Here is a 26,592-nt window from a genome sequence, read left to right on the forward strand (position 1 = left end):
AATAAAAACCCATCTAAAAAAATATATGATAGGAAGTGGCCCAAAAATAGATAGCTAACTCCAAATTAAAGTGGTTGAGCTAGTGGTATGCAGCTAATTAACGACGGTGGGCATGACGGTCATCCTCAGCCACTCACTTTAGCCATCGTGAGTAATTATAGGATTCATTATTTATCTTGTTGAACATATCTAATAAATGCGTTTTATATATATAACGGGTTAGAACAGAAAAAACAAAGTAACTAAGAAGAATCACTAATTCTTCGGACACATGCCATATTCTAGAAAAGTCCTGCTTGATCCTTGTCACGGACTCACGGGAAGTATTGCATTTAAACTAAGTACTTAAGTTATACCATTGTAATGTCCATCACAATATTTTCAAGATTTTTTCCAATCTTTTACCAAAAAAAAAAGATTTTTCCAATCATTCTAAAATTAACTTTAAAGATCCAAATAATTTACCGTACGTAAAATAACTACAAAACAAAGTAATACTTCACTACTTATATAAGAAGTTTAATTTAATTGCACACGCAAGTTGTAATTCATTCTCTATATATAGAATAGCAAAAATTAATAGACATGTAAATCAATTCAAACACAACAGAACGAAAGAAAGACCTTATCTCTCCTTATATATATGGCGGACTCGACTCGGCCGTTTCTTTCCAACTCGTCGGAGTCAAAGCTTTCACCACCAAGATCCCTCGATGAGACGATAGAGCAATGCATCGGAAACTTCGGATGGGCACAGTTCCTCCAAGCCGCTTTAATCTCATTCGCTTGGTTCTTCGACGCTCAGCAAACGTTCATCACTGTCTTCACTGACTCACAACCCACGTGGCACTGTACCGACTCGGTATGCAACACTTCCTCCAACCTCTGCACCTTACCCAACCAAACCTGGTCGTGGGACTTCGACCCACACGTGTCAATCATATCCGAGTGGGGCCTACAATGCGCTGGCTCGTTCTTCATGGGATTGCCTGCAAGTTCTTTCTTCCTCGGCTGTCTGATAGGCGGCTTAGCTCTTTCTACACTCGCCGACTCATCGCTCGGTCGTAAGAACATGCTCTTGTTGTCGTGTCTCATAATGTCTCTCTCTTCGATGTTAACAGCTTTCTCAACGAGCATTTGGGTTTATGCGTTCTTGAGATTCGTGAACGGGTTTGGCCGAGCCACGATCGGGACTTGTGCCCTCGTTCTATCGACGGAGTTAGTCGGTAAAAAATGGCGAGGGCAAGTAGGTGCGATGGGTTTCTTTTGCTTCACGTTAGGGTTTTTAACGCTTCCAATGTTTGGTTACATCAATAAGGGGAATTCTTGGAGGTATCTCTACGTTTGGACATCGATACCGACTTTAATCTATTGCAGTTTAGTTCGAATTTTCGTCCGGGAGTCTCCTAGATGGCTTATCGTAAAGGGACGTAAAGAAGAAGCCGTCTCGATTCTCCAAAGCATTGCTTCTAATGCAATCACTGTGAGTTCCACGAACTTATGTTTTGATGTACAAGAGAATCAATCCGAGTTAAACCCTGATATTTACGACGCGTTAAAGATCTTGGTGAGGAAAAGTTGGTTGCTTAAGAGATTGTTAGTGGCTATGGCTCTTGGATTTGGTATCGGTATGGTTTATTACGGAATGCCACTAGCTTTAACGAATCTAAACTTCAATCTCTACTTGGGTGTTGTGTTCAACGCCTTGTCTGAATTCCCAGCTTTTCTCATAACGTTTTTCCTCATTGATAAAATCAACAGAAGAGATGCGTTGATCGGATTTACAGCTCTAAGTGGGATCTCTAGCGCTCTAATCGCGGCGTTAGGGCAAAAATTAGGGTCATTACAGATGGTGCTAGAGCTCGTTTCGTTTTTCAGTGCATGCACCGCGTTTAACATGACGCTTATATACACAATCGAGCTGTTTCCGACATGTGTGAGGAACTCGGCGATGGCGATGGTGAGGCAAGCGTTGGTGTTTGGCGGCGTTTTTAGTCCAGTGATGGTTGCGGCTGGTCGGGAAAATCAGTTTTGGTCGTATGGGTTGTTTGGTTTGGTCATAGGATTGTGTGGATTGTTTGTGGTTGGATTACCGGAGACTAGAGGAAGTGTTCTATGTGACACTATGGACGAGGAGGAGTATAAGACTTTGGCAAGGGACAATTTATTGGTTGATAGTGTTGTCCTTGTCTGATTTGTTGTAATAAAAGTGTGCAGGCTTAAACTGGCCGGTTCGGTCTTGAATCCAATCATTCTGCTCCATAAATTTATAAACCACGTGTTAACTCATTACAATCATTCGGTCTTGAATCGATGCGACAATTTGTTTTATATTTTTTATGATCCAAGTTAATACTTAATATAATCATATATTCTCTTTAGCCTTTGAGATCTGGAATTAATTATCATGACCACTCTTCATCTTCCGCGTTAGAGATATTGTAGAGTGGATTACATCAGTTTCGACAAACTCTTAACTCCATTATATTTGCAAGCTTATCTTCCAACTTGTAGGGTAACATGAACTTGATGAGTTACATCTACCTTTAAATAAGCTCCTACATTAGAGTCAAGGATATACAGATTATTCTCAGAGATAGGAAAGTTTAATTTATGGACTAGACCGTAATTTTAAGGCAAGGACAGCTTGAGCTTCATCCTCTCCCGCCCAACTTTAAGAGATCTATCTCTTCACTTGGTTCAAATTCATCCACCTGTATATAATCAGACGGGCAGATCTAAAAATATAATTAACTTAAAGCACAATACTGTATGTTTAACATATAATTTTTTAATAGAAAACACATATAAATACAGTAAAATTTGTTTGATATGTTAATCAACCATTTGTTATCATTTTATATTAACATATATATATATATATACACAATTCCTTTAAACAGTAAAAAAAAAGGTAAAAGAGAATAATAGACAGTAGTATGAAAAGCATATACCTGAAAATAGTAAAATGGGAAAGTATGATTTAAAAAATCAGGATGACATGGCCACGTGGGGTACATACAACAAATGAAATGGTTCCATATCCACTTGTATGGGGCACATTTATACGTCCACCCCCTGTGTCCATAATTCTCTTCCAATTTGCATATATTATATTTGACGATGCCTCAGATAACGGCTCACCTTTGTTTCTTCACATGTACTTTTTTTTTTTTTTTTTTGTCTTATTTCATTTACATATTCAAAATAGAAACTCTATACGATGCTTCTGTAAGAACAATTAAAATGGTAACCTATAATAAAAAATGTAGGGTAAATGCTATTTCTATTTCTACCTTTATAGAAGAACAGATTTGAACATTTTTAAATGAATGCTATTTTAGTATCAATACTATAAAAACAGAATGCGTTTATCTCCAGAGCTTGACACCTCAGTTTCAACATTCAACCTAGTATTGACACATCAGTTAAAATCATTAACCAATAAAATTATAACAAATAATACATAACAGCTTTTTCTTTGCCAGGTCACCTAATTGTCTCTTCGTAGTCTCTTGCGTCTTTCTCTTCCTCGATTTTCTCTCTTGCTCGATAGGCTCTGATAATCGAAGACAAAGGCATCGATTTATCTTCTTAGAATTTCAGAAACCCCATCTTCTCTCTTTCATAAAACAATGGCGTCTATGGCTGCAACCACCAATTTCACCAAATCGTTGCTCTTTCCTTCCTCCCATGGTTTAGTCTCTCTTAAAAATCCCTACTTTAATCTCTCTCTCGATTTAGGTTTCGATATATATGTGTCTATTGTGCATTGGGGTTTCATCTGAAGTTTGATTCATCTTTGGTAATTAGACTTAATATTTCGTATTTGTAAGAGTTGAAAGTGTAATTTTTTATCTATAAGTGTTTTTTGGATGTGTTTTTTTTCTGTTTTAGTTTCAGGAATTGTGACCTTGAAATCGCAGAGAGGTAGTAGTAGTAGTACTAGGACATGGCCGAATCAGCAAGTCAAGAAATGGTTACAGGTTTCTCCGTGTGAATGGACTATTCGGAGGTGGAAACAAATATAATAACAATGAAGATGGACAATCTAAGGTATACATTAGATTGGATTCAATTATTTTCAAGAAGTTTGTCTATGTCGAAAACTTCCTTTGCTTCAATCTGTTTTTTCTTGTGTGATGTTTCCTAGGCAAGGATATTTGGGAATATGCAGAATATGTTTGAGACTGTGAAGAAAGCTCAAATGGTTGTTCAAGTGGAAGCTGTGCGTTTCCAAAAAGAGTTAGCTACGTAAGTTACAAACTAGTAAATTTTATTGAGTTTCGCTGCTATGTGTATTGAGTTTCGATGTTGCTTTTGTTCCATTTTCGCAAAGCTGAATTTGATGGTTATTGTAAAGGCGAGCTTGTCAAGGTTAGTGCAAATATTGTTATGTTCTAAATAGATGAGTGAACATAAGACTAGAAGAACTGCCTTTATATCAATAAATTAACTATCAGTCTATCATCAAGGACTCATCACCGTCTCTTTTGGTTCTTATTTGAGTCTGTTTTCCTAAAATATTCTTGGTGGATGTAAGAACGGTGTTTAATACTGTTTTGTTATGTCTTTAAGAAATCCATACTAACCAGTTATTTGAGAAAGAGTCATGGCACAAACGTACCAGAAAAGCCACATGGATACAAGATGGAACAGTGCTCCCTGGAGTTGATAACTTTGCACATATTGGAGGGTTTGATACTGGTTTTCTACTTGGATTTGTGCTTTTAATCCGTCCCCATTATGGATGGATCTACCAAAGAAACGCTCCTGGAGCTAAACCACACAGGTAGAAGATGTATCAGGGCATATTTTGGACCATCTCTCTTCTCCTCTTGGTCGCTGGGTAAGTGTTACATTTCTCTGTTATTCACCCTCCACGTTAATAGCTATAAATCAGTTTGTTTGTTTGTTTTCCCTATACTCATAGTTCATCAAGGCCTGCTGCAGATTGAGTAAATGATGATCTTGTCTCTTTGATTGACAAGAAAAAGTTAGGAACAAACACCAAACCCAAGCTTTTTTTCTTGTCACAGGTTCATTGCTGGATTGATCTCTCTCTTCAACAATGTCGATGGAAACGAACATTGCTCATGGTGTCATTATCTTTCATGTGTTCCAACTTCTAAATAGAGCTGTAACCGAGAACCAGCCTCTTGCACGGTATAAATCCTTTAGTGCCTTTTTTTTTTTCATATCTCAGTTTCTCGAACCCCTTTTCAATGTCTCCTAATTACATATCTCTTCTTCTTATTTTTGTTTGCTGCAGACGACTCAATTATGTAACCAATTCAGCATGACTTGTTTAAGAAATGAGAAATCAGCATCTTACATTTTGGCAAATCCCCCGGACTCACGGATTAATAGCTTATGTGTTCAGCTTTGCCGTTGATTTTTACTTAATGATTTTTAGAATATATACAAACTCACTCGTGTCTACACTCTGTATCTTCTTCTGCTTCTCATTTTTTTCTTGCTTTATTTTGTATATTTTATAGGAGCCTCCTTGCTTTATTTTGTATATTTTTTAATAACATGAGTTGACAAGAACCACACTCTACAATCTCAACTCTTTGTTTGATTTTTGTTGTTTATGTTACTAATTCATTTAGGTGAACTGAAACCTTTTGGATTTGTGTATCAGGTTACATTATCAGGTAACCATCAACTAATCCGTACTGATATATCCGAGGCAGAAATGGAATTAGGTTCCGAAGTGAGTAACTATACCTACCTTTTTATGGAACAATCAAAGCTAATTCATTTGTTCTCTCTTTTGCTGACATCATGTTATGTGTTTTTTCCTATGGCAGAAACTTTCACAACTTGTTGTTACAGAAGCATCAAGGACGCACATGTCAAGAGTGTTGCGGTAAGGCAATCAAAGACCATTTATCACAGTGCAACCAAAATTTTATTTAAAGTAACTCGATTTGTTGTTCTGGTAACTATGATTTTCTACTTTAAGTTTCTAGGTAACAAAATTTTGATTTTTATGTGTTTTTTTTTAAATAACTCAAACGAACATAAAATATAAGTAACTAAGCTAAGAATTTATTGAAATCTTTATAATGATAAACAAATATTAATTCAGTTATTTACAATATTAACTATTAACTAAAATAAAAATAAAAATAAGTAATTCGTGACAGAACTTAGTTGATTGCATGATATTTTGGTTTTCTTGATGGATCAGACTTAAAACACTGTGTAGAATAATAAAATAAGACTTTTGTTGTTTTCTTAAAGTAAAATAAATATTCACTAAAAGAAGACACAAGAAATAAATTCATAATCTTGTGTTTTTGCTAAGAAGATGTCATTCAAGTGGTTACCTTATAAATATTAAAATGCATAAAGTATATAATAAAATTTGAGCAAAATCAGAATACTAAACTCCAATTTTTACAAGACTTTTAAATGTTCAATCTTATTTATCGTAAACTAAAATTAATTATTAAAAATAGTCTGCATACCAACAAATTCCAAACAAATTAAGAAAAATTTACAAACAATATAAAAAAAACACAACAAAATAGTAGAAAAGACAAAAAGAAAAAATCAACCCGTGGCGTAGCGCGGGTACTATCCTAGTTTTTATAAAGTCTCGTGATTCATGCCCTAAAACAGAACATCAAAATGCGGTTACACCGATTTTAATAATTTATGAAGCTCGTGATTCTTATCCTAACACAGAAAGTCAGAAACAGAACATCGAAATGTGGTGACATAACACCACCCAAGAGCTTAATATAGTCTACATATTAAGAATACACGAAGTGAATAGCTAGTCTATAGTAAATTAGAAAATTACAATGATAATTGAAGAAACATACAATTTTAGAGTTAATAAGACATATTACTATTTGAGTTATTTGACAATATATATATATATATATACTTCATTTATTGAATAATTATATATATATAGAATTAAAATAAAAAATTATAGTGAAAAATGAACGATTTAAAACAAACCAATTAAAATAGACATTATATTTAATGAAATATAAACTAGTGATAAAGACATGCAATAACGTTGGCAACGTGTGTTTCCATATTTCCCGTTTTTAATACAATTACTGCAAACATACAAAACTATGGCAACGTGTGTTGTAAGAAATTAGCATATGTGATGTTACAGGAACGCCCTTTCACATTTGAGACCAAACAAAGTGATTTTAACGACAAATCATGTAATAAAATTCAATTGCCACTTTTTATTATATAGCTTATAGTTCACTGATTGAGTAGCTAGGGTCATCAATTATTGCTCATTGATTTGGGGTTTTTTTTTTTTTTTTTCCGAATATAAGATATCAACACAACAACAATTCACAATATGTGCTAGTTTTGAAACGAGCACAGAACTCACTACACACACACACACAAACACCATGATCATGATGAGCCTCACCACATCATTACCATACCCTTTTCAAATTCTACTAGTATTTATCGTCTCCATTGCATCATTCTCTATACTGGGTCGAATTCTCTCAAGGCCCACCAAAACGAAAAATCGATCACGCCAGCTTCCTCCTGGCCCACGAGGATGGCCGATCCTCGGCAATTTACCGGAACTAATTCATGACTCGTCCTAGGTCCAAATATTTCTATCGTGCCATGAATGATCTAAACACAGATATCGCATGTTTCAACTTCGCCGGTGTCCACGTCATCATCATAAACTCCAACGAAATCGCTAGAGAAGCGTATAGAGAGCGTGACGCCGATTTGGCAGATCGGCCTCATACGTTCATCGTAGAGTCCATCGGAGACAATTGCAAATTAATGGGAACCGCACCGTACGGTACTGAACAGTTCATAAAGATGAAAAAAGTGGTCACAACGGAAATTATGTCCGTTAAAACGTTGTACATATGTTGGTAGCTGCGAGAACCATCGAAGCGGATAATCTCATGGCTTACGTTCACTCGGTGTATCAACGGTCGACCATAGAGAGCTCACGAGGGTTTATGGTTACGCAGTGACAATGAGAATGATGTTTGGAAGGAGACATGTCACGGACGAAAATGTTTTTTCGGATGATGGGAGATTAGGAAAAGCCGAAAAACATCATTTTGAGGTTGAACATGCTAAACTGTTTGGCGGGTTTTAGTCCCGCTGATTACGTGGAAAGATGGTTGAGAGGTTGGAATATTGATGGTCAAGAGGAGAGGGTGAAAGTGAATATTAATCTAGTTCGTAGTTACAACAATCCCATAATCAACGAGAGGATCGAGTTATGGAGGGAAAAAGGTGGTAAGGCCGCTGTTGAGGATTGGCTTGATACCTTCATTACGCTAAAAGATCGAAACGGAAACTACTTGGTCACGCCAGACGAAATTAAAGCTCAATGCCTTGTAAGTTAAAAAAATTTCTTATAAAACGGTTGATCATCACATTCATGTAAATCGTCCTAAACTAGGCCGGAACCCAAAAATATGGAAAGATCCATTGGTATACAAACCGGAGCGTCACCACCAAGAAGATGGAATTACAAAAGAGGTTACTTTGGTCGAAACAGATATGCGTTTTGTCTCGTTTACCACCGGTCGACGTGGCTGCATCGGTGTTAAAGTCGGCACAATCATGATGGTTATGATGTTCGCTAGGTTTCTTCAAGGGTTTAACTGGAAACTCCATCCAGGATTTAGACTGTTGAGCCTCGAGGAAGACGATACATTGCTTATGGTTAAGTCTCTTCATTTGTCTGTTGAGCCACGCTTGGCACCAAACCTTTACCCAAAATTCCATCCTTAAGAAAAGGAAAAAACAAGACGCCCTTGTTCTTTCTCTCTGTTATGTTCTTCTTCGACGCTTTGTCGTTTCTTTGTTGTGTTTCTCGCTTGTTTGTTCTTTTTCAGACTATACTTTGCCAAAAATGGTATATTGTTTTATTCGTGTTCTGTCTTTTTTTTTTTTTTTTTTTTTGTATGGGATAGTTATATGTTCTTGACTGATTTGTTGCATTGTCTTAAAAGCGTGCAGGCTTAAACTGGTGTTGATTTGATTCATATTATTCTGGTTTTAAAATGAATTATAATTATGGTTTTTTAGAAAGTCTCTCCCAAGCCTAATTATAATCGTTTTAAATTCATTAATACAGAACATTTAAACGTGGTTTACCTACCCAAGAGCTCATTATGGGTCTCCTCCATTCCAATTTACTTTACACTGAATACTTTATTACAGAGATAATTTAATCATTAATCATATTCTTGGACATCTGACATGTTGTGATTCGTTTTCTCTTTTAAAGAGAAAACCACCCTCAAAAACTAACTACAATTTACAAAGTTTCAGAATTATAATTTTATTTGATTTCAAATTAATAATTTTGTATGAAAATACTAGTCAAATACATGATTTTATTGATTATGCTTGTTCATTTTTTTTTTCTCAGTTGAAAAAATATCTCTGTTTAGATCAATTTTGGTAGTGTACATTTTTAATGGCGATTAATATAGCAGACCCTTATTGACTATGTATAGTCTATCTAACTTAATATGTGTAAAAAAAACTTAAACAAAACTTAATTTAAAACGAAGAGAGTATATTATATCTTTCATTAATAATACACTTTTGTCTCTAATTAATAATTGAAAAGAATATGAATAAAGTTTGCATTTTTTTTTATAGACTTACATTGAACCACAAACTTAAACTATATAAAGCTTTTTCAATTCGTACATCAGATACAAAATATATAAACGTGATTACCCTCAGTACCTACCCATAAGCCCAAATCACACGTCAGAATCACATACATGATATGATATCTATAAAATACTTTAACACAACAAATAATCTCCCAATATCGGTAGTGTTCATTGCTAACGAGCACACACCCGACACACAGACACACAAACATCATCATGATGATAATGAGCCTTACAACATCATTACCATACCCTTTTCAAATCCTACTAGTCTTTATCGTCTCCATCGCATCAATCTCTCTACTGGGTCGAATTCTATCAAGTCCCACCAAAAGCAAGGACCGATATCGCCAGCTCCCTCCTGGCCCAAGAGGATGGCCTATCCTCGGCAATTTACCGGGACTATTCATGACTCGTCCTCGTACCAAATATTTCCACCTTGCCATGAAAAAGCTAAACACGGATATCGCATGTTTCAACTTCGTCGGAGTCCGCGTCATCACCATAAGCTCCGACGAGATCGCTAGGGAAGCTTTTAAAGAGCGAGACATTGATTTGGCAGACCGGCCTAAACTTTTCACCTTAAAGATCATCTTTGACAATTACAAGTCAATGGGAGTCTCATCGTACGGTGAACAATTCATGAAGATGAAAAAAGTGATCACAACGGAAATAATGTCCGTTAAAACGTTGAACATGTTGGTAGCTGCAAGAACCATTGAAGCGGATAATCTCTTGGCTTACGTTCACTCGATGTATCAACGGTCCGAGACGGTCGACGTTAGAGAGCTCTCGAGGGTTTATGGTTACGCAACGACCATGAGGATGCTGTTTGGAAGGAGACATGTCACGCAAGAAAACGTTTTCTCGGATGATGGGAGACTTGGAAAAGCGGAAAAACATCATCTTGAGGTTATTTTCAACACTCTATACTGTTTGCCGGGTTTTAGTCCCGCGGATTATATGGACAAATGGTTTAAAGGTTGGAATATTGATGGTCAAGAGGAGAGTGCGAGAGTGAATAGTAATCTTCTTCGTAGTTACAACAATCCCATAATCGAAGAGAGGATCGAGTTATGGAGGCAAAAAGGTGGTAAGCCTGCTGTTGAAGATTGGCTAGATACCTTCATTACGCTAAAAGATCAAAGCGGAAACTACTTGGTCACGCCTGACGAAATCAAGGCTCAATGCATTGTAAGTAAGAGAATAAATAAGTAGTAATCATCTATAGAGAAATAGATATTAAATAAAATGATCATCTGAATTCTGACCAAATAGTAAAGGGAAGAAATGTTTAATACGTAATTGACTAAAGTTGCGAGATATAATGTTAAACTAGTAGTTTCAATCATATTTTAATAAATAAACAAATATGTTAGGGAACTAAAAAAACGTTTTGTTTTAATAGTTGTTGTGAGAATCTTATAACGTTTTGTTTTAATAGTTGTTGTCAGAATCTTATAAGGCTTGGTATATGTCTTACTCACATAAAGAAATATATGTATAAATCGTTTGTTGTTTAATAATATAGGAATTCTGTATAGCAGCGATCGATAATCCGGCAAATAACATGGAGTGGACACTTGCGGAAATGTTAAACAACCAGGAGATTCTCAAAAAGGCTCTAAAAGAGTTAGACGAAGTAGTTGGAAAAGACAGGCTTGTGCAAGAATCAGACATACCAAACCTAAACTACTTAAAAGCTTGTTGCAGAGAAACATTCAGGATTCACCCAAGCGCTCATTATATCCCTACTCATGTTGCCCATCAAGATACCACCCTCGGGGGTTATTTCATTCCCCAAGGTATAAAGAAATATATACATCTAACCATTTGTGTATATATATATATATATATATTTCATAGTTTTCACATTTTGATTTTCTTGTTTCTCATTTTATTTTAAATTTTCAGTTTTAGCTTTTATAGGGTGACAGACTAGTCTTTGAATATTTTTGTGGCGATTCCACAAAACCTATTTGATATTGGATCCAACAGATTAGGCTACCAATATTTCGATATAATATTAAGAAATGATTTGATTATTGGACAGGTAGCCACGTTCATATATGTCGCCCTGGACTGGGCCGGAACCCTAAAATATGGAAAGATCCATTGGTATACAAACCGGAGCGTCACCTCCAAGGAGACGGAATCACAAAAGAGGTTACTCTGGTGGAAACAGAGATGCGTTTTGTCTCGTTTAGCACTGGTCGACGTGGCTGCGTCGGTGTTAAAGTCGGGACGACCATGATGGTTATGATGTTGGCTAGGTTTCTTCAAGGGTTTAACTTGAAACTCCATCAAGATTTTGGACCGTTAAGCCTCGAGGAAGATGATGCATTATTGCTTATGGCTAAACCTCTTCTCTTATCCGTTGAGCCACGCTTGGCACCAAACCTTTATCCAAAATTCCATCCTTAAGAGTTAGAAATAAAATGTAAGACAATGTTTTAAATAAAGACAAATAAGAATCAAACAAGACCCCTTGTTTTTTTTTTCTCCGTTGTATTCCTCAACGCTTAGTCGTTTTCTATATATGTTTTGTTGCTTGACGTACTGTTTGTCGTTTGATTCGTCCTTTTCTTTTGTATATCCGTCACTTCATAATAGATACCAAACATATTAACTGAAATGTTGTTAAGGATTATGGTACAATGCGAATCATCAGAAATAAAAAATAAAAATAAAAAATCACTAAAAAGAAAATCCTTACGTAGATTGAAATATAGTAGAATCTACCTACCCCACTGTCATCGTTCCACATGACCTGTATAAACGTGTCTACCTACCCAAGACATTTTCTTTTGGTGAAAGCCTACACAAGACATTAATATAGAATCTATTATCTATTATATATTACTAGGATATCGGTCCGTGGATTACCGCACGGGAAAGTGAAAAATTGAAATGACTAACATTGCTAATTTCACATTTCGAGTGAAAACTTTATGGTAATTCTTTAACTGTATAGTATAAAAGTCATAAATAATGATTAAGATTAATCAAACAAATTAGTTAAATAAAATATTTGTTGTATATATAAAATTGAAAAATTGAGTCAGTGACAATAAGATAATAATGTTAAAAGATATGTAAATTTAGGTTTACTGAATCGTACTCAGATAATCAATTTTGAAAGATATTCACATAAAAAAAAATTTAAATCATTATTCTATCGAAATTTATAAAAAATAATGAGAGTATCAGGGAGAAAGAGCTCATAGCTGCAACCAACCAAATTGACTAAAAAATAAATCTATAAAAAATTAAAAATCACAATTAATTACCTAAATTAATACTTGGAAGAGATGATCAATACATGTTAGATGGAAAATGACACCAAACAAAAGTTAGATGAAGGAATCAATATATAAAACAATCCAAATTTTAACGAAGATGACTGAATCATGTTGATTAATAAATTAAAAGAAAATAATACTCATATTTTTTAAAACTTGGAGGTGTGAAATGTGTGAAACAATACTCAAAGAAAAAAAAAACTATTTTCAAAGTCCATAAAAATCTATATATATATAAAAACAAAAAAGTGTGAAAACAAATAGGTGTGAAACAAAAAGGTGCGAAAACTAACAAGTGCAAACATTGGAAGCTAGGAGTATGACGAAAAAACACAATTGTTTGATCAAAACATTGCAACTTTATATAAACAAAGAGGTGTAAAACAAAAAGGTGTGAAAACTAACGGGTGCCAACATGGAAAACTGGCGGTGCGGCAAAGAAACACAATTGTTGGATCGAAACTTTACAAATTTTGAGATCATTAACAAAGAGTAAGATCATTAATAATAATAATACTCAAAGAACAAAAACTATTTTCAAAGTCCATAAAAATTTGTATATATTTAAAAACAAAGAGGCTGAAAACAAAGAGGTGTCAAACAAAAAGGTGCGAAAACTAACAAGTGCAAACATTGAAAGCTAGGGGTACGACGAAGAACTAAAGCCGGCTAACGGGGGTATTCCTGCGTATGAGAACTAAAGCCGGCTAACGTGGAAACACAATCGTTGGATCAAAACATTGCAACTTTATATAAACAAAGAGGTGTAAAACAAAAAAGAGTGAAAACTAACGGGTGCCAACATAGAAAGCTGGAGGTGCGACGAAGAAACACAATTGTTAGATCAAAACTTTTCAACTTTTGAGATCATTAACAAAGGGTGAGATTATTAATAATACTCAAAGAACAAAATTTATATTCAGAGTCCATAATAATTTGTATATGTATAAAAACAAAAAGGTGTGAAACAAAAAAGTGTGAAACAAAAATATATGAAAACTAACGGGTGCCAACATGGAAAGTTGGAGATGCGACGAAAAAACACAATTGTTGGATCGAAACTTTGTAACTTTTGAGATTATTAACAAATGGTGAGATCATTAATAATATAATACTCAACGAACAAAATCTTTATTAAAGTTCATAAAAATCTGTGTATATATATATATAAAAAGAGATGTAAAAATAAAAAAGTGTGAAACAAAAAGATGTAAAAATTAATAGGTATGATTTTTAGAAGATGGGGATATGGCGAAGAAACACGATTATTGGGAAAAAAAACTTGCAACTGTTGGGATCATTGATAATTTTAAATCGTTATATGAGATAATAGAAACAATCTCATCCGTTAGATTAAAATTGACCCCTAAAAGTGGATTTACTATTATATATAGATTTTATTAAAAACTAGGTTGAGTCTCGTGCGTTGCACGAGATTATTATATTAATTTGTTTTCTGGTTAAAAGTCATTAAGAATAAATTAATTTTTAAAAAAAAATTTCGAGAGACTTTACAATTTGAAGATCATACCAATAAAGTTTATTTGTATCGAGAAACTTTGTTTTTTTGGTTAAAAGTTATTAGGGTTTTGGAATTGTTTTATTTGTATTCATTAACTATATAGTTAATGTTAAATGATCAATTTATCCTTTTCTAAATTATGAACAATTTAAAAAACCTTTTTAAAAGTTTAAATTATTATATTATTTATGTTTTTATTGAATTCTAAATAGTATTATAGTTTATACTATTTGTATTCTATAATTAGGACATGTTATTTTGTGATTGCAAAATAGAGTGTCGATATTTTGAGTTCCTCGTAGATCTTGAAGACAAGTTGATTGTTATTTCTAGGTCTTAAATTACTGCTTCCACATCAAGTGTTCTTGTTGCATTGGATTGTGGTATTCGCTTTCAAAGAAGACGTTGAGTGGTTGTGGGTTAGCTGGTCCAAATGATAGGATAGAAGCGTGTATAAAATCTATCAAATTATTCATGAAAGGTAATACAAAAATTGGTTATGGTTATGAAAATGTGGATTGTTGGAATATGAGATTGTGTAGCTGATGTTGTTTTTTTTGTCGATATTTGAGCTTTATATTAAAGTGTGAGTTTAGAAGAGTTTAGACATTACTATATTTTATGGAAATCTTTGGTAATTTAGTTTGGAGATAAGAATAAGGTAGGAATTCAATTAAGCATAGATGCCATTAGAGAAAATTTTTTAATTTTAAAATCTAAGATAGTTGTATGTAAGTTGTAATAGGTTGATTATGAAAATGTTTGTTTTAGGGATAATAGAGATGTATCTTCAAAAAAAAATGTAAGATATATATCATATAGTATCTAAAGTTAAAATTTACAATTAAGCTTTTCTAATAATATTAAATTTTGTTTTTTTTTTACACATACAACAATAACAACCAACCAAGAAAAACACAAAAAAATGTATAATATTTAAGAAAGAGTGAGAGAGCATGAGAAAATGAGTATTCATAGGATGGGAAGTTATGGGAGTTACAATTTAGAAACAAAAAGTATGGGAGTTAATTGTAATTTATTATTTGTTGAAAAAAATTGAATAGAGAAATAAAATTAATGCAAATTTATTTTATTTCAGTTTTAATATTAAAGTGTGAGTTAAATGTATATGATAAAACGTGTTGTATTTATGGTTTAATTTGAAATAATTTTATCAACTAACTAACTCCGAATCAACCTCCAGCTCAAGCCGTGTTACTCTCTGTTCCCAAGCAATATGGAGACTGTAATACACTCCCCATAACTCCGCTAAAGGCGCAGAACAAATTCCTATGTTCAAAGCAAAACATCTGCACCATTGCCCCATCCTATCTCGCAGTACTCCTCCAGCTGTGGCCAGACCCGGATTCTCATGTGAAGCCCCGTCAGTATTCGGCTTCACCCATCCATCACCCGGAGGTTTCCAACAGATCATTCATTCCACTTGTTCACCCCCGCGGTTTCCTACCTGAGCAGCCTTATAAGCAGATTCCACTTCTTTTGCCATACTTGTAACAAACTTCACTTTGTCCCTGTACTTGCTCACTTCGCCAAAAACATGCGAACATCTCCACTTAATAATATTTAATTTGTTTTTTTTTAACACAAACAACAATAACCAACCAACCAACCAACAAAAAATAGCAAAAAATTTATAATAGTTAAGATGAAGTGAAAGAGAATGAGATAATGAAAAATGAGTATTTATGGAATGGGAAGTGATGAGAGTTATAGTTTTGAAACTAAAAAGTATGAGAGTTAATTCTAATTTATTGTGTGTTGAATAAAATTGAGTGGAGAAATAAAGTTAATGCAAATTTATTTTATTTCAGTTTTAATATTAAAGTGTGAGTTAAATGTATATGATTAAATGTGTTTAATTTATAGTTTAATTGGAAATAATTTTATCAATTTTATATTAAAGTGTGAGTTAAATTTATATGATTGAATGTATTTTATTTGTGGTTGCATTAGAAATAGTTTTTCAGTTTCATATGACAAAATGTGTGTTATTTATGGTTTAATTGGAAATATTTTATATCTTATTTCATTTGTAATACTAAAGTATGAGTTAAATGTATATGATTAAATGTGTTTTATTTATTGTTTTGATTGAACCGTTTTAGCTTTATATTAAAGGGTGAGTTAAATTTAAATGATTGAATGTGTTTTATTTGTGGTTTAATTGGAAATGTTTTTTTCAGTTTTATATTAAATTTTGAGTTAAATATATAAGATAAAATGTCTTTTACTTATGGTTTAATTGAATTTTCTTTTAAGGTTTCTATTAAAGTTTTAATTTTAAAGTGTATGATTAAATGTTTTATTTTTGGATTAATTGAAAATATATTTGTTTAGTTTTACATTTAAAGTGTGAGTTATATTTATTTAATTTAATATGTTTTATTGGTAGTTTAGTTAAATTTTTGGTGAATAAGTTTTTTGGACAAGTGTTAGTTTTACAGTAGTTGTGGAAGAAAGTTTTAGGAGGTATCATACTTTATTATATAAGAAAGTTTAATTTTAAAGTGTAAGATTAAATGACTTATTTGTGGATTAATTGAAAATATATTTTTTTAGTTTTATGTTTAAAGTGTGAGTTATATGTATTTGACTAAATGTGTTTTATTGGTAGTTTAGTTAAAATTTTGGTGAACAAGTTTTTTGGACAGGTGTCAGTTTTATAGTTGCCATATGTCAAGCTGTGAAAGAATGGAGATGTCGAGATTCCCTTCGATTCGGCTGATTCAAAATCTCGCAGAATTGAACAGATAAGGGGGGAAGGGGTGGGGAAGAGAGAGATGCGAGGAAGAGGAGAAGTCGGAAGTCATAGATTCTGTTGGTTTTTATTCGAGAAGTCGACAAAATTATGTGGCCCATTAATGATTTACATATCAATTGGCTTAAACATGAGATAAAACATTATTAAAAAAAAATAGAGAATTCAGAAGTGCCACGTGGCAGATAGATAGAGCTTGTTAGAGGTGTAACCCTACTTTATTATATTAGATACGGAAAAAATACTAGATTGTGGATTAATTAATTTAGTTAGATAATTCACCGTCAACATATTCTACGGTACATCAAATTTTTTTAAAAAACGTTATGGTAAAAACGTGGTTGCCAACCCAGAGGCATACCAAATTCACGTTAGTATCACGTGCAGAATTATTCACAACAATTACCATCAATCCATCATCTCAATTCTCACAACTATAATAACAACAAACATCAACCATATCACGCACGTTACACATATCATCAATTCATCATCACCCCTATGTTATTCACTATTCAGATTGTATACTATAATGGGTCGAGTTCTATCAAGGCCCAGTAACCCAAATGCCCATCTAAATTAAACATCTTCCTCCAGGGGCACAAGTGGATTTACCGAGCTTTTACCGGCGAGCTGAATGATGACGGAGATCCGCCGGCGTTCACGTCGTCACTATTATCTCCAACGACCGCACAGCCTGAAGCGTTTAAGAATAAAGACGTCAGAGAATAAGACTACGTGTCGTTTGTCTGTTCAACTCCATAACGTTATGTTGTTTTCCCTCTCGCTAAACAACACTTTTTGGTCCGTGTTTTGTTTTCCTTGGCTTAGCTCATTGTTAAACTTTTTTTTCTTGGACAAAGAGCTCATTGTTAAACTATACAAAAAAATTGGGTGATCTGAGTATCTGACCTAAATAATGTCACATAATAACAATAGTTATTATGCACCGTGATATGAATTCCATGTGTGTAAATGTGTAATAATATTGAAATAATCAGCATGACTTAAGTTTTTATTTTCATTAATCCTATAAAAAAACAGATTGTAGATTACTTGAATTACAATTCATTGCGGGCGTAGTCAAACCCACCAACGAAAGAAAACATTTACATCAAAACTTTAAATCACAATTAAAAAAAAAAAAAAACTTAAAATTTACCATCAAACCAAAATTCTCTGATGAAAAAAAAAAAAAAAAAAAAAAATCTCTGATGAACTTGTTGTGTGTTCAATTAGCATATAAATAGTTGAGCAACTTTGGTAGGTGACCATGGTTCCAAAAAGAATTAAGAAAATAACTATGTGTCAGTTTTCTTTAGTAAATGACTCTTTTTATGGTGGGGTACGGGTAGAGTAGTTACCAAATTAACCTTCTAATTTACAAGTTTTACAAAAATCTGAAAGTTTAGTATTAGATTTTGTGACTGAAGAAATGCAGAGATAATGCTACAATAAGTCATAGTGAGTACTCAAATTAAAGCTGAGGTTACAGTTGGAAGAGATGGTGGTTGTAATTGTTACGGAGGTGTCTACGGTGATGAGTGAAAGTTATTACAGAGGTGGTGATAGGGTTATTTTAAAAAATAGCATGAATCATGTTTAAATTGCATGTAATTATCGTATAAATAGCATGTGATATTACAAAATAGCATTTTTGGTTGGAGTAAATAGAAAAAGCATGCGATATTATCATTTTTTTGAATATATCATGTCATTTATATAAAAAAACACTATGAATTACAATAGTTTTTAAAAAAAAACATGATAGATAAATTCGGTGGTTGGAGGTAATGGTAATGAATTCGGTGGATAAAAGATGATGGAGAAGGTGGTAATTGTTACGGAGATGATGGTGATGAACTCGGCGGAGTAGATTTGTGTTGATGGTGGTGAATTTTTTTTGAAGCTTTCGATTAAGAAAAAAAAAAAGGAAAGATGTTTACATATTTTGATAAGAGAGAAATAAGAAGGAAGCAAGAGGAAGAAGAATAAAGATAAACCAAAGGAGAAAGAAAGAGAAAGAAGAGAGAAGGAAAGGTGAGGAGAGCAACATAATTTTAAGTTACATAGGGGACACATGGACATGGTGATAGTTATTTTATGAATTATTTTAAAAAATATAGTCATCTATTATATATACTCTAAATAGTTAATTAAGATAACGGTTATAACAATCGGACCTGGTCGTTGTTTGGGTGAACATTTGCAACACTACTAATTATGACCCACATACATATCTTTCCATAACAAATACTATATTTTATTAGTTTAGTTGTAAAGTGTTGTTTTAACATTTCCATTTTAAGTTTTATTTACTATTTAAATCCTTAATATAGTCGTTTAGGTGAACACTTACAACACTACTAATTATGACCCACATACATATCTTTCGATAACAAACACTATATTTTATTAGTTTAGTTGTAAAGTGTTGTTTCAACATTTCCATAATCCATACATATGTATCGAGAAAAGTGTTCAAGTTTACACTTTTGTTATATATTAAATCTCGTTTTACATAAATGTCGGTTCGAATGACACTAAAGAGCATGTACGGATGTACCAAAATCTCTTAATTGTTCACAAAATAAATAAATGTCGTTAACATTTAAATATATTTAAAAATAAGAGTCACGTAGTTTTCATCCCTACTATTTAATGTATTGACCAATGAACAAATTTGTATAATGTATAAGTAAATGATAAAACATAAAATTTAATTGTTTTTTTGATATAAGTAAACAAAACAATCTGAAACAACACTTCAAAATGAAGGAAAAAAGTTAGATCCTTAATTAATACACTTTATATGAGGTTCATGTTTCTAATCAATAATTAAAAATATTATGGATAAAATTTGAAATTTATATAATTTTACATTAAACGTACAAAACGACCCCATTTAGAAACAAACTATAAAGCTTTTAATTTCAATCCCTACTTAAGAAGTTAAGATACAAAATATGCAAACGTGAATATCTTAGTACCTACCCATATGCCCAAACCCCACCTGAGCATCACATGCATGATATATACAATCTATAAATACTTAACACAACAACCAATTTCCCAATATCGCAAGTGTTCATTGCTAACGAGCACACAACTCACTACATACACACACAAACTTCATGATGATGATGATAAGGAGCCTTACCACATCATTACCATACCCTTTTCAAATCCTACTGGTCTTTATCCTCTCCATTGCATCAATCTCTCTACTGGGTCGAATTCTATCAAGCCGCACAAAAACCAAGGACCGATCTCGCCAGCTTCCTCCTGGGCCAAGAGGATGGCCTATCCTCGGCAATTTACCGGAGCTATACATGACTCTTCCTCGGTCCAAATATTTCCACCTTGCCATGAAAGAGCTAAAAACGGATATCGCATGTTTCAACTTCGCCGGAGTCCGCGCCATCACCATAAACTCCGACGAGATAGCTAGGGAAGCTTTCAGAGAGCGAGACGCTGATTTGGCAGACCGGCCTAATCTTTTCACCATGGAGACCATCGGAGACAATTACAAGTCAATGGGAATCTCACCGTACGGTGAACAATTCATGAAGATGAAAAGAGTGATCACAACGGAACTAATGTCCGTTAAAACGTTGAACATGTTGGTAGCTGCAAGAACCATCGAAGCTGATAATCTCGTGGCTTACGTTCACTCGATGTATCAACGGTCCGAGACGGTAGACGTTAGAGAGCTCTCGAGGGTTTATGGTTACGCAACGACCATGAGAATGCTGTTTGGAAGGAGACATGTCACGCAAGAAAACATTTTTTCGGATGATGGGAGACTTGGAAAAGCGGAAAAACATCATCTTGAGGCTATTTACGAAACTCTATATTGTTTGCCGGGCTTTAGTCCCGCGGATTATCTGGAAAAATGGTTTAAAGGTTGGAATATTGATGGTCAAGATGAGAGGGTGACAGTGAACTGTAATATTGTTCGTAGTTACAACAATCCCATAATCGACGAAAGGATCGAGTTATGGAGGGAAAAAGGTGGTAAGCCTGCTGTTGAAGATTGGCTTGATATCTTTATTACGCTAAAAGATCAAAACGGAAACTACGTGGTCACGCCAGACGAAATGAAAGCTCAATGCGTTGTAAGTTTAAAAAAAAAAAAAAATAGTAACCATATATAGAGAAAGATATATATATACACTAAATAAGATGATCATCTGAATTCTGACCAATAGTAAAGGAAAATATGGTAAATATTATTTGACTAAAGTTACGAGATATAATGTTAAACCAGTAGTTTAGAACATATTTTCACACATAATATATGTTTTTTTTTTTTAACTTAAAATCATTCTTAAGGATAGAAATTCAATGTTGTATTAAAAATTCTTTTTTTACTTTTATACAAGTTGTTTTGAGAATCTTATAAGATTTGATATATATAATATATGTATAAGTTGTTTCCTGTTTTTGGTGTTGTTGTAATAGGAGTTCTGTATAGCAGCGATCGATAATCCGGCAAATAACATGGAGTGGACACTTGCGGAAATGTTAAACAACCCCGAGATTCTCAAAAAGGCTATGAAAGAGTTAGACGAAGTAGTTGGAAAAGACAGGCTTGTGCAAGAATCAGACATACCAAACCTAACCTACTTAAAAGCTTGTTGCAGAGAAACGTTCAGGATTCACCCAAGCACTCATTATGTCCCTACTCATGTTGCCCGTCAAGATACCACCCTCGGGGGTTATTTCATTCCCCAAGGTATAAAGATATACATCTAACCATTTACGTATATATTTTCATAGTTTTTACATTTTGATTTTCTTGTTTCCTCATTTTATTAAATTTTTGCTTGTGGCGAATCCACAAAACGTATTTAAACTTGGATCCAACAAACATTTTATACATCACACACCAACCGATTAAGCTACCAATATCTCGATTTATATTAAGAAATGATTGATTATTGGACAGGTAGCCACGTTCATGTATGCCGCCCTGGACTAGGCCGGAACCCTAAAATATGGAAAGATCCATTGGTATACAAACCGGAGCGTCACCTCCAAGGAGACGGAATCACAAAAGAGGTTACTCTGGTGGAAACGGAGATGCGTTTTGTCTCGTTTAGCACTGGTCGACGTGGTTGCATCGGTGTTAAAGTCGGGACTGTCATGATGGTTATGATGTTGGCTAGGTTTCTTCAAGGGTTTAACTGGAAACTCCATCAAGATTTTGGACCGTTAAACCTCGAGGAAGATGATGCATTATTGCTTATGGCTAAACCTCTTCTATTGTCCGTTGAGCCACGCTTGGCACCAAACCTTTATCCAAAATTCCGTCCTTAGGAAGAAAAAAGTAAGATTGTGTGAAAATAAAATAAGAAAACAAAGAAGAATCAAACAAGACCCCTTGTTTTTTTTTCTCTGTTATGTTGCTTAGTTGTCCAATGTTGTTTACTGTCGATCTTCGTTTGTTGTTATCTTTTTTCTTGTTATATCTGTCACTTCATAATAAATATGCGATCAAACATTCTAAGTAGAATAGTTATACCTTAATTACGAGGTTAATGATGGTCGATCGTGTTTAATTGGAATATTGTTAGTCCACCACGACGACTGAAACGACGTGAAAAACTAGATCCGGGATGGAGAAGGGGCGGTGGTGGACGCCATTCGGGAAAGCCTCCTACATTTTAAATCATGCCCACTATACTTTGGATTCCCTATACTTTCTTATAAGCCAACTTTTAACTCTCTTTTTGGTATCATCTCATTGGACTTATTTCAGACAAACTCGTTACACTCGCACATGATTACACGGGAAACAGTTTCACCAGCTTGAATCTCGTTCAATTCATAAACTTGTGTAATCCCATCTCCAACTGAGACCACTCAACCAATCTCATTCACTTAAAAATCCGCATATAGGTTCCTAATTCGACTTTCAAATAAGATTATAGTACTGTGAGAACGTTTACATGGGTGGAGATCTCACCAAAAATATCTCATCAGTAAAAAGATATTACTTTTTATCATAATATTATTATGGAACTAAATTTTAAGCAATAAATAGAGATGCACTACAAATATCTGGAAATTTTTTATTATTATTTTAATAGTGAAAACCTTGTTCAGGGGATGCTGATCTGAAGTTCGTCTAAATCCTCAGACAAAACAAAAGGTCACTTATAAGTAATTCCTTAAGTAGATAATATAGTAATATACTAATATATTGGGGACATGACGACAACAAAACTCACTTAAAAGTAAAAGTAATATTGGGGACATGACACCAGCACTGTCATCGTTCCACATTACCAGTATAAACGGGTCGACCTACCAAGACATTCATATAGAATCTATCATAGATATTACGTTTACTAATAAGTCTAAAAAGTCTAAAATTGCGGAAAATATACATAATACTGTATATTTCTGTTTACCAAATTATAATTCGTTTTGTCATATATTTCTCATTTAACCGTCTTTTAATTGACTAAAATATTTTAACAAATTAAAAATTTTTTGGTTATGTTTTACACAATTTTTAATAAACTAGATTGTGGAATAATTTAGTTAGAATTCACCTTCTATGTTGTATAGACAGATGACACTGATAGAGAGCTAGCGAAGAATACTCAAAAACTTCAAAAGAATAGCTATAAGTTACAAAATGAATCGCATCAAAGCTAATATTATATATTTTTCCCCATGTAAAAACAAGAGATGGAACTAAGGTTATAACAGTCAGACTCAACTCCACCACCGTACCTAATGGGATGCGACACTTTGAAGGCCAGTTCATCTCTATGGTACATCAAATTATATATGAAACAAAAAAACGTGGTTACCAACCCAAAGGCATTCTCACAACATGTACCATCAATCCATCATCTCAGCCTCGTTCCCACAACTATCACACCACAATACATGAACCATATCATCACCCTATGACGATGTTCAAGGTTGTATACTATAATGGGTAGAGTTTTATCGAAAGGCCCAGTAACCCAAATGCCGACGAGTTGAATGAAGACGGAGATTCGCCGTTTGGTCCGTGTTTTTGTTTTCCTTGGCTTATTAGCTCATTGTTAACGATACATAAAAATTGGGTGATCTGACATAACAGTAGTTGTTATTTAAATTAGAGGTAAGCACGTCACCATTATATGAATTCCATATGCGGAATATTGAAATAATCGTCGTGACTAAGTTATTTATTTTTTATTTTTTTTCATTAATTTAGTTAACATATTGTACATTACTTGAATCACAAGTCACTTAGGGCTTAGTCAAACCCACCAACAAAAAAAAACATTTATATCAAAAATCTTAAATTACAAAAGAAGAAACCATAAAACCAAAATTCTCTGATGAACCTGTTGTGTATGTTTTAGCATATAAATGGTTTATTAACATAACGGTCATGACAATACAAACCTGGCCGTTGACTAAACCTATGTCTCTTGAGAATCTCCCTAGCTCTCATAACCAGTTTTTTGTTCGTGATCTTCTTGTCCTTTCTCGTCTCCGACAATATCGTCTGAATCGCATCACTGAATGCTCCATAAGCTTTCCCGGTTCTTGTCACATAAACATCCTCTGATTTCTCATTTGTTTGGCATCCACTTAACAGAATACCATTGTCAGCAAATACTTTTGTTTTTGGTTTTGTGCCTTCAGAATCAACTGCTGCATTGACCTCGCAGTTTCCTATCTCACGTACACTTCTGTCACGACTCATGCTTGAGTCTTCACCAAATAATTTAGCAAGTGTCTGTCTGATTCTCCCAGATTGGATATTAGTTTTCCCGGTTTTTTGCTTGAGAAGACTTACGTAAATATGGAAAGGTATATATCTTGTTTTTACATCAAAGGTTTCATCGGTCTCTAATTCTAACTGTCCGGCAAAGCTTTCTTGGCCACCGCCACGGTCTGTCGTCTGAGATTTTGAGACTCCACAGATAGCAAAAAAACTCGTCAGAATGCTAAGAAGGTAGTCAACAATCCCATGTTTTGGTGGATCCTCATGGTTTTCCTCGATCGGCTTCACATGGCTTTCCCCGATCTGCTCCTTTACTTCCTCGATGAGACCACCACTATGACAAGAGTCCGAGATTATCGTCAGTTGACAACCTTTTTTGACCTTTGCAACCATACTTCTAAATTCATCGTCTACACACACATTTATGCCAAAACAAAACAAAATGATCAGTAAAAACCCTGAAAAATAATCCAAAACACCAATATTGATTCAGAAACGCAATTAAATCGAAATTGCAAAACAAAAACGTATCCGCTCTGTTTCAAGAACCAGAGCCCTCTGTTTCAAGAAACAGAGTCCTCTGTTTTCTTAATCGATTGCATAAGGCTATGTTTTAACTACGAATTTTTTTTATGAATGGTTATATAGTCGAACAAAGAAACATGAAATTTACGAGAAAAAAAAAAATGAAGGTTACTACTATGATATTATACCCCTGATAAGATTCATATCGGAAGGAGTGATACACTCGTCAAACCCGGTAGAGTCGCCTGATTCTATATCAGGAGGCGGAAGTCTCGTGCCATGTCCACTGTAATGGAAGACCAGAAAGTCACCAGATTTCCCGAAGTCGATGAGTTCTTCCAAATGGTGGCGGATGTTCTTGCCTGTGGGTTGGATGCAGGATTTGTCCGTGTCGATCAGTACTGTGATGTCCTTGTTGGCGAATCCGTAACGTTCGATTAAGCATTTCTTCATCCGACGGACGTCGTTGACGCATCCACGCAACTCCACCGCTGTTCCTGGATAGTTGATTCCTATCAATAGCGCTTTCTTCGCCATTGACGAAGTACAAGTCTTCTCTTTTGCTTTTTTTTTTTTTTTTTTTTTTTTTCTTTTTTTCTTATATGAATTGTATTGTTATACACTTTGATTTTATTTTTAAACGAAAGAGTTTAGCATTTAAAACTACCACGAAAGTTCTGATACAGACCTTACATTCTTGACTGTTATATTGCCTTTTTTCTATTCCTAGAACCTTTGTGGGGGTGCTGTTTGTTAATGGCCTTTTTTACGTCTCATTCTTTATATTTTTTTTTCTTGGTCTTTCTTTTTTTTTGTTGGCGGCTATTTCATTGGTCTTTCTTATACCGGATACTAATAACTCGTTTTAGTCTTTATCTTAGAAACATGAGAGCCATTAAGCTAATCATTTGAAATAATACTCTACTAGTGGTCAATAAGGAATTATATGGTTAGGTTTTGAGTTATTTTAAAATTGAGTTTGCGTATCTAGTTGACAAAACAAAAACAAAAAAAAAGGTTGGCACTATCTTACTAATTAGTTTTCCCCATGTGGT

General features: G+C 34.0%; 4 protein-coding genes and 2 pseudogenes across 4 annotated transcripts; 5 read left to right on the plus strand and 1 right to left on the minus strand.

The window, feature by feature from the left end:
- Positions 1 to 512: 512 nt before the first annotated feature.
- LOC104755957 (organic cation/carnitine transporter 3) lies at positions 513 to 2,289 on the plus strand. Its single transcript, XM_087493820.1, has one exon. It carries the CDS (start codon positions 644 to 646, stop codon positions 2,192 to 2,194), a length of 1,551 nt encoding a protein of 516 aa, XP_087349946.1. The 5' UTR covers positions 513 to 643; the 3' UTR covers positions 2,195 to 2,289.
- Positions 2,290 to 3,573: 1,284 nt separating this feature from the next.
- LOC104759247 (nucleoid-associated protein At2g24020, chloroplastic-like) lies at positions 3,574 to 5,993 on the plus strand (annotated as a pseudogene).
- A 1,469-nt stretch (positions 5,994 to 7,462) lies between these two features.
- On the plus strand, positions 7,463 to 9,006 carry LOC104755960 (hexahomomethionine N-hydroxylase pseudogene; annotated as a pseudogene).
- A 714-nt stretch (positions 9,007 to 9,720) lies between these two features.
- Positions 9,721 to 12,223, plus strand: LOC104755962 (dihomomethionine N-hydroxylase). The gene is made up of 3 exons (XM_010478450.3): positions 9,721 to 10,862; positions 11,200 to 11,473; positions 11,722 to 12,223. Exons 1-3 carry the CDS (start codon positions 9,885 to 9,887, stop codon positions 12,090 to 12,092), a joined length of 1,623 nt encoding a protein of 540 aa, XP_010476752.1. The 5' UTR covers positions 9,721 to 9,884; the 3' UTR covers positions 12,093 to 12,223.
- An 8,002-nt stretch (positions 12,224 to 20,225) lies between these two features.
- LOC104755961 (dihomomethionine N-hydroxylase) lies at positions 20,226 to 22,786 on the plus strand. The gene is made up of 3 exons (XM_019238754.2): positions 20,226 to 21,389; positions 21,736 to 22,009; positions 22,223 to 22,786. The coding sequence occupies exons 1-3, from the start codon at positions 20,406 to 20,408 to the stop codon at positions 22,591 to 22,593; spliced, it is 1,629 nt and encodes a 542-aa protein (XP_019094299.1). The 5' UTR covers positions 20,226 to 20,405; the 3' UTR covers positions 22,594 to 22,786.
- Positions 22,787 to 24,463: 1,677 nt separating this feature from the next.
- LOC104755963 (metacaspase-8-like) lies at positions 24,464 to 26,202 on the minus strand. Its single transcript, XM_010478451.2, has 2 exons — positions 25,726 to 26,202; positions 24,464 to 25,422 (listed from the first exon to the last, which is right to left on the minus strand). Exons 1-2 carry the CDS (start codon positions 26,072 to 26,074, stop codon positions 24,641 to 24,643), a joined length of 1,131 nt encoding a protein of 376 aa, XP_010476753.1. The 5' UTR covers positions 26,075 to 26,202; the 3' UTR covers positions 24,464 to 24,640.
- Between the last annotated feature and the right edge of the window lie 390 nt (positions 26,203 to 26,592).

This window comes from Camelina sativa, chromosome 17, assembly GCF_030686135.1.
Source record: "Camelina sativa cultivar CO46 ecotype springtype chromosome 17, ASM3068613v1".
Taxonomy (NCBI): domain Eukaryota; kingdom Viridiplantae; phylum Streptophyta; class Magnoliopsida; order Brassicales; family Brassicaceae; genus Camelina; species Camelina sativa.